At 38.4% G+C, this 11,892-nt stretch overlaps 2 protein-coding genes across 2 annotated transcripts; both read left to right on the forward strand.

The window, feature by feature from the left end:
- The first annotated feature begins 1,390 nt into the window (after positions 1-1,390).
- LOC109992650 (uncharacterized) lies at positions 1,391-4,597 on the forward strand. The gene is made up of 8 exons (XM_020645350.3): positions 1,391-1,479; positions 1,660-1,714; positions 1,919-1,987; positions 2,163-2,198; positions 2,491-2,520; positions 2,615-2,872; positions 3,112-3,210; positions 4,401-4,597. The coding sequence occupies exons 2-8, from the start codon at positions 1,663-1,665 to the stop codon at positions 4,472-4,474; spliced, it is 618 nt and encodes a 205-aa protein (XP_020501006.1). The 5' UTR covers positions 1,391-1,479; positions 1,660-1,662; the 3' UTR covers positions 4,475-4,597.
- A 723-nt stretch (positions 4,598-5,320) lies between these two features.
- Positions 5,321-9,878, forward strand: arl3l1 (ADP ribosylation factor like GTPase 3, like 1). The gene is made up of 6 exons (XM_020645339.3): positions 5,321-5,553; positions 6,418-6,561; positions 7,886-8,002; positions 8,372-8,422; positions 8,546-8,731; positions 9,409-9,878. Exons 1-6 carry the CDS (start codon positions 5,536-5,538, stop codon positions 9,454-9,456), a joined length of 564 nt encoding a protein of 187 aa, XP_020500995.1. The 5' UTR covers positions 5,321-5,535; the 3' UTR covers positions 9,457-9,878.
- Positions 9,879-11,892: the final 2,014 nt, after the last annotated feature.

An 11,892-nucleotide genomic window follows, 5' to 3' on the forward strand; every position in this document is an offset into this window, starting at 1 on the left:
CGCACACACTGCGAGTGAAGAGGAGCTAGATGCTGCTTGAAGTTTGCGGGTCAGACTTGATCAGCTCTACCTAGTTGTATCCTGTCATGCGCACAAGCTGATGACTGCAGGCGAAACAAGACTTTACAGAGCAACTCTTTTTGCTTTGTCTTTTAAAGCAGTCTCAAATTTGTATAAAGAATTTCCTGTTTTACTTTTGCTATTTGGTTAATGTGTGGCAAAATTATTATTAGTGTTTAGACATAATATCTAGGACTAAATAATGTTCTTGCAAAACTGTAAAGTCAACCAGTTGGGGAAGCTTTAACGTCTTAAGAGGTAAATGAGAAGGATACAGCAATAAGATCATGCTTGTTGGTTTTTTACAAGCACTTCAAAGAAGTTTTTACAACAAAAAGGCCCTTTCATTTAAAGTGAAGAACAAATGAATGTATTGCAAAGTAAGCCCTTTTTCACTGGTGGTGTCAACCGAAACAATAAAATGGGGCACTATTCATGGGACAGCATGTCTGCTTTGGAAAGAAAGTTGTAATTGAAATGACTAAATACAATAAAGAATGAGGCAAGGTACTAAAATATGGCTTTGTTTTGCTGTTCATGTAAACACAGCTTGATGATGTAAGACAAAGAGGCTGACAGAACAACTCGAACCTGCCTCGTGTGTCAAATATCCTTCTCCACTCTGCACCGTCTGGGTTAGTGTAAGTAAGATTTGGTTGATGTTAAATGAAAACATATATCATGTTTTTATTTATTCCACCTGATTTTGTATTGCAGTTCATAATCTTCATGAAAAAGTTTCATTATTTTCTGTGTGAGATTTACATGTTGGGATTGTGTCCGCGTAAGATTTCTTTTTCTATAGTCCAGCTAAATGCTGGTTTGGTTAACATTGGTAGAGCAAGGGTTGTGTTTTGCACTCTGTGTGTTTAAGGGATCCCTAGATGATCAGCAGCACTCTCTACTGGTCACTGTGTGTATAAAGGCCACAGACACATTCTTCAAGTGTATGTTACTCACCTGCTCAAAATCTTCAATTCTCTCAATTGGGCCACAACACCAAACAAAAAAAAGCAAAAAACATAACTTTTTGGGGTCAGGGACTGTGGATGGTTTGAACAACTAAAGTACAGTTTTGATGATAAAAGGCTTTATTGCATTTTACCTTTGTGTGTTTGTTTTATTGTTTCTCCCTCTGTCTATGTGTACATTATGTAAAATAAAAATCCTATAAACTTTACCTAATGACATAAAAGGATCAGTAGCCTTGCTGTCACATTTACCATACCATCACGCCCATGAACAAAACATACAAAAGGCTGTCTTGTTGATATAAAGTTCCAGGAATGAACTTATTTGCATCATTATCAATGTTTATAATCAGCACCAGCACACCTTTTTTTTGCTGCAGAGACCATTAGCTTAGGCAAAGCAGTGCAGGTCATAATTAAACTCTGTGGACGAGGAACATCACCACAGGTAAGAGGAAAAATAAGTGCGCATTAAAATGGTATTTCTGAATTTTGGAGCTAAGTGAAATACCTCACATACAGGTTTTCAAAGTTTATTTCAATATTTTCATTTTAGAACTTGGTTTCAAGCTTTACCTCATTCTTAAGTTAAAAAGCATTTTTTTCTGATGCTACTCTTTTCCACCAGAGAATGATTATGAGAGAGATATTGCTCTGCCTTTTGCACGGTCTCTTTTTCACAGGTAAGAACAACTTTTACTTTTAAAGTTATAAGTATTTTTGTTTTTATTTAAAATTATGTTAACCTGTTTAGATAAAAAAAAATCACAAATACATTCAGACATAAATTCAGACATAAATACATATTCATATACACATATATACTTATATATATATATATATACATATATATCATATTTGTTCATTTGTTATTTCCTTTCATTTAGCTTGCTTTGGCTCTGCCTGTGTTCCTGCTCAGTGTCTGAAATGTGACGACAAGGTAGAGACTGTGGCAGGTAAACAAAAACAAAACTCATGTATCAGCTGAAACCTCCCTCTGTGAAAAGACTACATATGAATTTTTACATGTCAGTCATAATAGCTAAACATTGTCCGACATTAAATAGGCTACTGCGAGGTAAGTTGCAATGCAAAACATGTTCCTCACCTGTTCTTTCTATCTCCGTTTAGATTCTTGTCCACTCTGCTCTGCACACTGCATCAATAGTAAGTGTCTTCTTTCCTTTCATTTGTTTACTTGTTGATGAATCTAATTGTGTATTGGGTGAATGAGAAAGAGCCTGGCAGAGGGGTGTGGTGATACAATGATAAGGGCCTACTTGAACATGGCAAACATAGAACGATTAAAGCCAATCCATCGAGTGTTGGGCAGAATAAATGACATTGGATGAATTTATATTGCACTTGTATAAAGTGATCTTTATGAATGCTTTGGATGTGTCATGTATGCTCTGTTGTTTTTAACCCTAATGTATTCATTCCTTGTCATGTTTTCCAGTGTCTCGAGTGCCGTCACACTGTGAAAAAGGTGAGCAAAACTCGTCTGACAACTATCATAGACTGACAACTATCTAATTATCAATTTTAATCTCCCGCCCTCAAATATTCACTCTGCCTTTCAGACTTTCAGGTTTCCATCAACAGCACTGTATCCCAGCCGGATGAAGGCGACGACATCACTCTATCGTGTGTTCACAATCTTCCTAACGTGACTCTGACGTTTGAATGGGAAAAGGAGGGAAAGTTGTCCCTCGAAGGCCAAAATAAAAGCCAGCTTGTTCTGGAAAGTGTGTTGTCTGATGATAATGGCCGGTACTCCTGCTTTGTGAATAGCACTTGTGGCCGTTTCCAGTCTTCACCACATGATGTCACTGTCAAGAGTAAGTAAACATCCCCCAGCTCAGCTCAAAAAGCCACAGATTACGTCTTCTTTGTCATGGAGATTGTGTATGATTACTCATCAAACATATAACATTTGAAAATAATGTATTTTGACACCGGTAAAGTGTAAGGATCAAATGACTTTTAAGATATGGATAATGAAATGCACACCTTGTATCCCTGATAGTGTGTAACCTCACTTTTGTCTGTGTATTTTTCTTTGTAACTGTGACCTCAGACAACAGTGTGGTGATCCTGATTATCTGTGGCGTTTCTGCTTTAGCCCTGGTTCTGATTATGGGCATCGCTATGAAATACAAGCTGAAAAGAGACAACGGTAGGAGCTCTGTAGTATTAGACAACACGGGGCTTAAAGAGAAACATTTTTCTTAAAGCATTTTTTATTCCAAATGCATTTTTATGAATGTAAGTGATGAAGACAGATTAGCAGTAGTTATATGCCTTAGTGTACAAATTACATGTATTTCAAATAGTTTAAATTGATTATCATATTGGCAAATAAGCTTATTTGGCTTTCTAACAAAGAGTTCATAACAATGTCATAGTCTGTAAAAAATGAGATTTCAGCCAGCAATCAGTTAGCTTAGCATAGCACATAGACTAAAAACACAGTGTGGGAAACAGTTAGCCTGGCTCTGACAAGAAATAGCAACATCCAGCCACAAGATTAAAGCTCACCAATTAACATTCCACATCTGATTTGTTTAATATTTACAAGAACTGCAGAGGAAATGGATTAATACAAATTTTTTTGTCAGACTGCTTCCTTGAGAAGTTGCCTATTGATCAGTGTTGCTTTCAGGACTAAACTCCCCATGCCAAGAAATAGACTTTGTCCAAAATCACTCAAATTTCATTACATGGTTGACTTTATTTATTGTCCACTATTTAATATAAAAAAATATTTTATGTAAATGTTGTAAATGAAAGTTCTGCAGGGCGCTGGTTAAGCCCAGTTGTTAAAGCCCAGGCTAAATGTACTGAACCTGAGCTCTCGACGCAGTGATTCCGGGCTCGACCCTGGCCCTTGGCCCCTCGCTGCATGTCATCTCCACAGTCGTATCCAATAAAGACAAACACACACACACACACACACACACACACACACACACACACACACACACACACACACACACAAAAGAAAGAAACAACTTCTCTACATGGTATCCACACTCCTGTCTCCTAACAATGCCACGATGTGGTGAACTATTTTCTTATAGATGTAAAAGTTAACAATAATTATATATTATAAAAGTGTCCTTAAACTGATTAAACACTGGAGACAACCAAAGTCTGGCTCATAAACTTTGTGCCCTGTACATTATCTTTACACAGATTTCTTTCAGATAATATATATATATAATGAGTATTTTGAGAAATGCTGGTAGGAGATTTTGCTAATCTATATCTTTTAACTTTTGTTGCAGCTGGTCATAGAAATACAGATTGACTTGCCTCCATGTATCAAGTGTTACACCTTCCAACTCTCCTCCTTTATCTTTGCAGCTCAACACAAACAGAGGAGGATGCAGAGAGAACAGAATGAGCAGAGAGCCATCCCAGCTCCAGTCACACCATGAAAGTCCTAAACAAGAATCAGTCTATCACATTTAAAAATGATCATATTGTGTTTTTGTTCTGTTGTAATGTTTAATATAAACATATTTGTTAACATAATTTAATAAAAAAACATTTAATCTACATCCTCTAGGCTAAGTGTGTGTGATAAAATGAGTTCAAAAGTTATTGTTCAGCCATTCCCTGACCAGGGTGGATCCATTAACATCCATTGATGCCCCGCACATTGACAACAACGCCTGTTCAGTTGAGAAAAGGAGCCTAGAAATTAATCCAAACACAGGGCAGGCGTGGTCGAACTAATCCCACTGAATGCTCTGCTCAAAGGAAGGCACATCACAGACGACCCACACAGATCAGCTTTATAGCAGCTTGCATGTAATGGATACATGGCATGATAATGCCATCAACTGCTCTTACAGAGTGGGATAGATGTGGGATTTGAGAGATGACTTATGAATGTAGAAATGATAAGTTCCCTGATTCTACAACACAATTTAATCCTCTGAAGTTTATGTGTTAAGCTCTTTTGCTGTCAGTCCTCATGTTGCACTGAGTGTGTTTGTTTTTCTGCATTATCAGCATTACCCTCAGCCATATGGACAAATGGCTGAACCTTTTCTCCTGTATTTCTCCTCATTGTTATCTGTATGTATAGGTTTGTCAGGAAGGGCTGTTTATGTTTCCTGCTACAGCAGGTGGCTAAGAGATAATCCAGGTAAAGCCACTGCAAAGTGGAGATGGAGGGATGGACAGACGAAGGGGAGGGGAGGGGTTGGTGTTGCCTTTGCATGGATGACTAGGGCTAATTCTGGCCTCCTAATCCCAGTCCTGTCCACCCTCCCCCTCTTCTTGCTCACAAACCTTACAGCGGCAATTGACGCCCAGGTAGACATTACTATCACATAGACTCATAGCACTTAACCAACCCAAGTTTACAGAGGCTGCTGGAACCTTCTCTGAATAGCTAACCTGGGGGACCTGGATAGCTAACACACCTGTGTGAGCTTCATTGGAGAATGTAGCTGCAGCCCTCCAGCCAAGCCACAGGAAACGTGCCATCATGGGAGAAGCTCAAAAGGTAAGTGACCTGGCCGAGGCATACAGGACTTATGAAATGTGGACTTTTGGTAATTGTGTGGTCCAAAGTGAGTGATAACAGGTGGATATGACTGCAAAAGTGTGTTTTATTTCAGTTGTATGCAACTCATTTATGAGCCGATGTTTATCTAAATTGCTAAGCGTGTTAAACATTGTGAATTTAATGATTATACATCTGAATAGAACCTCTCATTTACATTGATTTACAGTTAATCACACTTACACTCCAGTACCTGTCACCTTGAATCAAATATTTAAAGCCACAGCGCCTCTTTTGTTGGCAGTGCAACAGTCTGTGGTTGTGCAACCTCGCTTCAGACTAATCACATTAAACAGAGCACCATTATGTGAATGGAGCTCTGACACACCAGTGTTGAAGTTCTGAAGGAAGCAACGTGTTCATTTGTTGCAGATGGGGGTGGGAGCTTTACAGTAGCTCAAGAGAAAGAGGGCCCGAGATTGGTGGGTGGGTGGAGTAAGAAGGGCACGCATGTGTACTAAACGGTGCTGTAAGTAAGGGGAGGCTTGACCTATAATCAGAAAGAGGTCAGTGAGATCAGTGTAAAGGTGTAACAGCGTCTAAAATCTGTTTGACATGTTATTTACCTGTGGTTTCTATCTTGGTTGTTCCAGAGTAATTTAAAGAAATATTACACTGAATATTATGTCATTTATAGATCAGCCCCTCACATGCTTAGTAACAGTTTGAAATTGAAATATCCAACCTGTAATGATAAAGGTTGCTCCAGTTGAGCAAAAGATAAGATACATGTTCTAAATAACAGAGGGTCACTGCAGTAAGGATTTGGTCTAACTTGTCTCTCCACACCTCCCCTACATGCAGGGCTTACTCTCTGTCATTGAGAAACTGAAGGGATCCACAGAGCAGGAGGTCAGGATAGTGCTGCTGGGGTTGGACAACGCTGGAAAGACCACCCTGCTAAAGAGCCTTGCCTCAGAGGATGTGAACACCATCACACCAACACAGGTGAGGGAATTACAACACTCACAGTCCCACATGCATCATAACCTTGAGGAAAGTCACTCGCTGTCAAAAATGATAAAGCATAAAACACCAACTATTTGGCATGCTTAAATATGCTGTTTTTGTGTCCTTGGTTTTAATGAATGCGTCCTACAATGAACAACCAAGCCGCTTTGGAACATAATGTGCTGAAGTTTATCATTAAGTGTCTATTAGAAAAACAGCATCTGCCAAAAATATGCTGTCAGTGTTTTTATCACAAACTAGTTCCCACTGTCGAGAGAACAATCCAATTTGTCTGCTGTCACTGAAACAAGAGCAACACTTGTCTGTGCTGACAGATTTGTCGTGTTGAATGTGACTTTTCAAACTATATTTTACAATTGTTGTGCTACTGTAACACATTATGAAAGGCAGGATTTGGGATTGGGGCGGGGTGGGAGGTGGGGGGGGGGGGGGGGGGGGGGTTTATATAATCTTGTGAGACCAGCTAGGTCAATGCACGCTCTTGCTCAAAGCAATGGGATTCAGATGACCTTTGTTTTTTTTCACACAATGTTAAATGTAATTATTTGGCTTGCTGTTCTCATGCTTTACCCTCCAATGAGTGAGGTAATCAATTGTGGATGCCAAATCTGCCTTTGATATGAAATAAGCTTTCAGCAGGAGACAAACCATAGCTTTAAACTTCATGACCTTCCAGATATGCAAGCTCACATCACATGTTTCCTGAACAAAATCCTTCTACTGTGACGGAAAAAATTTTTTAGCCCCCTGTTTGGGGTATGATTATCAAACTTCTAATGTGAATATATAACACTGAAGAGCAAATGTACTTCTAGGAACTCCCACAGTGTGAGAGTCCATCAAACACCAGGAATCATGGTTGCACGCCATTATATCATAGCAATAGTCACCACAAGGCTAAACCAGACTTGACACAGGCACACATACACTGCTCTTGATCCTCCATGTCTTATCCGCAGATTTGCTCCTCGGCAGGCCCTCAGGATAAAGATGTTATACAACCTCACAAACTGAAACCAAAAGGAGCAGTGTTATGAGAAACAGCCGCAGATAATCACAGTTATCACATCCTTATAAAACACCCAGAGCACATGTTCCTCTGCTGCTGATACATAACAAGGTGACAACACTGAGTAACCAAACAGTGATTCACTTAACACACACACACCTGTGCTCTGGTACATTGCTGCTTAATGAATTACTTTATAATCATTTGAGAGGCTTTCCATATGCTCCCTTGTTGGAACTGTGTTTAAATGAATGTCCAACACGGTGACAACAGCTTTGTGTTTAACGTCAGGGCTTCAACATCAAGAGCGTCGCCTCTCATGGTATGAAACTCAATGTTTGGGACATTGGAGGACAGAGGAAGATCAGGCCCTTCTGGAAAAAGTACCTGGAAAACACAGACCTATTGGTGAGTGAATAAAAGTTCATTAATATCAATGCAAAAGAAATGTTCTCTCTGGAGACATTTGCTTTACTCTCTGTAGTCATCCCAGGGTTTCCTTAGGACTTGACTGAAAATACATTGAAGTAATACCACTTATTTGCACCAACTGTATCTCGGTGAACAGCCTCATTTGTAAAGGTAAAGGTAAAATAAAGGTTGTGTCTCATTCTATAAATAAGTGTTTGGCTGCTGTTTAGGAGTATCTGTATAGAGACAGACACCTTGAGGACTTTTATTAAACATAAGACATAATGATATTATACATCTTTAAAATCCAATAATTATTTATTCCCTAAAATTTTTTATTTCCCACATGTTTGTTTCTTCTTTCAGATCTATGTTATTGACAGTGCAGACAAGAAGCGGTTTGAGGAGACGGGACTGGTGAGTTTGATGCACACATTAGTTCCTATATTTGAAAATGTGTTTTTCACTATTTGTTTTTTAAACTGAGATATGGATTTTTGTGTGTTTTTCAAAGTCAATAACATGTGTATGCATGTGCAGGAGCTGTCTGAGCTGATCGATGAGGAGAATCTAAAGGGAGTTCCTGTGCTCATCTTCGCCAACAAGCAGGATCTAGCCACAGCATCACCAGCCAGTGAGGTCGCTGAGGGACTCAACCTGCATACGTACCGTGACCGTGAGTGGCAGATTCAGGCCTGCTCAGCCGTGTCTGGGGAGGGAGTTCAGGTAAGACCTAGTTCCATTTTTGATTCATTGATTTCCTCTCAGAAGTAGCCTATTTAAACCATTAAGTAACTGCTTCCTGCCACTAGGCTGTGCAATTTGATTCTGAAAATCAGTCTGAGCTAGTGTGGACTTTATTGTTATCAAAATCTCTTTGACTTGCTTAGACTGAAGGTACTGACTCTTTCTGATCTACAGACTGTTGTGACATCTTTCCAGAAGAAGATAAGGAACACATGTTAAAAGCATGCATCAGTTTAAGCTCAGGATTTTGAATCTATTTAAAGAAAAAAGTACCAGAAATGTAATAGTAAAAAAAGGTATTCTGAGATACAGGTCAGAAATTTGAGACTGGAGTCACAATAAAGTCACATTCTCAGATATCTGTCGCTGTTTTTGACTATAATTTAGGAATTCTAAATGTACTTGCAGAGGAAAACTAAAGGTATATAGGTAGGAAAAAGTAGAGAACAATATGTATCCTGAGATTAAATTCAGAATTCTGAGAATGAAGTAATTCAATTCGGACTTAAATATCAAAATAAAAAAAGAGTAAAAATCTCAGAAACCTGCTTTTAAAACCAGTACTCAAAGAGATGTTTTACCTTAGGTCGCTTATCATCTTCCATACATCTACGTAACACATCTGGACTCTTTCTTTTTTTTCCATTCCCCAACAGGATGGCATGAACTGGATTTGCAACAACATTGTGAACAAGAAGAAATGAAACATCCTCACAAACAAAAGCGATCAGAGTCAAACAGATATCAAGCTTCACAAAGATGATTTAAAAATATAAATAACAGGCAGTTGAACATCAACACAACATCTTCAAAGTTCCTGCTCCCCTGGAAGATTTGAGTGATACTTCTGTTTTTACAATCCGTGTTATTTTTATGGATATTTTGCAAATTCAAAAGAGTTAGCTTCATTACGTAAATTATAGGCACAATGTATGTTTTTGGTCCCCCTGTCGCCCAGGGATCTTTGTCTGGTGAATTTGTCTGTTTTCTTTAAGTGGGAGAAAACCAAACTGAGTGTGTAGCCATGTAGACCTGCTGGAGATTTTAAAAAGCATAGGCAAATGTTCAGTGTGAGTGTAAAGTGTATGTTTTGAGATTTTTGACAATAAAATAGTCATTTATGCTGTTTTTCTTCCATGTTTTGAAATGTACTAAAGCCATAATCAATAAAATGTATCCATAAATGTATTTAAATATAGAGTAAAATATCCTTTCAAGAGAAAATAATAGAATTACTCAGTGAAAGAGTAAAACAACATGTCAATGCTCTGTGAGTGCCAAGAAGAACAATACCAAACTGATCCACTCCTGCCCAGCTGTCAATCTGCTTTATTTCCACACGGCGATCACAAGCACATATGAGCGACTCTGAGAAGCAAAGAGTGAGAGAGTTCACAGTTATATACCCTCATGGCAGAATAAGATATTAACTCATCAAGGCTCAGAAGAACAAACAGTGCAGGAAATTACACACAGAGAGGTTGACTAATTTGCAGCATGGAGACTTTTCTCTCAGAATCTTTGTTCTGGATGTTAATTCTGGCACTACTGCATAGCAAGCAGTGTTGCTGTAATTTGTATATCTGTTAGGGGTCCTTTTCACAGTGCTAGTTTGCCATATGACACATCTAATATCCTGCGGTGAGCACTGTGTTCTCCTTGCAGAAATACAAAGAGTCCCCTTGGTGTAGACAACTTTCACGTGCAATGAACATTTTTTCTTGGATCTAAGCCAAAACATTTGTACATCATTTATTTCTTGGGTCTTCCTCCCAAAATGGCTCTACTCTACCGAGACAACAGTGGTCTGAAACCCCACTTTAAAATCCTCTTGTCAGTTACTTTGGCTCTATGTGAGAGGATCTTTTGTATTTTCTGGATCTATAATTAACCATCTGAAAGCACTCTAAAATCTAGTCCAGAATCTAAAATCAGTTTGCAGGCTTTGTTCACTTTCCTCCTCTACATGAAATGATGCTAATGAATATTTTTCCTTTCCCTTTGTCTAGTATTTATGAGTGGTTTTAAATATATATATATATATATATATATATATATGTAAATGAAAAGGGGGGGGAAACATCCCATTGGTCTACTTAGCTGTCATAACAAAATGAATATTGAGTCATCTCCATGGCAACTAAATTTGGTGCAAGTCCTAAAACATTTTTGAGGCATCAGCTCCTGTTGAGGGAGCACAGCAGGGGGTGTGGTACCAATTACAGCTGGTACTAAAGGATCATTATGGTTGTTTGAAAGAGACCAGACGGCACAGGAGCTTGGCTGGCCAAGGGAAGCGTTAGTACTTTTTTGATGCGTGTTATTCAGTGCTGCTTCTTTTACCAACAGGTGGCAGTGTTAGAAAACCTGATGAGGACACTTTGCTCTTCACTAAAACATGGTTTTACACACTTGAATTTCATGAATACCTGTTGGTTAAAAGCATAATTATTGTCTAAAGTGACTTGTGTATATTGTAGCGTTAGGTCTATAAATGTCTCATGTTATTTCCATACAATTGTGTTCTCCCCTATTATCTCATTTTCTAAACTTTAAAAAACACCCTTTAATCTTAAGGTGACAAGATAATAAGAAAAACAATAATAAGAATAATTACACATTTTATTTAAAACAAATGTGAGCACAACCCTGTTAGTGGCTCTCCAGCAGGAGTTGCCATGGGAACACTGCATGTGATTCGTGGTCCACCATCCACCTCTCTACTCTAGTCCAGCCCTCCTGCTCTTGTCCTCCATTTCTTTCATTTCCCCCAAAGCTGTGCTCATCAAAAGAAAGCGAGCTCAGAGAGGCTGGATCACAACACAGCAAACACACACTCCAGGTAAGAACAAAGGACACATCTGTGTTTAGTTCTTTGTAAATACGGAAATGAAAATGTTAGTTTCAAATATATGAAAGTGAAGATGCCACAATTAATAATCTAAATGAGGTGATACATGGTTATTAATGTATTGTGTTGGTCATTTAACTTGAATACAAATTCATTATTTTTATATTCTAGCAGGTTAAATTTACTTTTTTACCTTTGACTCAACCGGTCTAATAATCACTACTCTATCTTGGGTTAGTTTATTTGTGCATGTGTTAAACCTGAGATACTTTTATCCTTCAAGCTTCAA

Source organism: Labrus bergylta, chromosome 9, assembly GCF_963930695.1.
Source record: "Labrus bergylta chromosome 9, fLabBer1.1, whole genome shotgun sequence".
Lineage (NCBI taxonomy): Eukaryota > Metazoa > Chordata > Actinopteri > Labriformes > Labridae > Labrus > Labrus bergylta.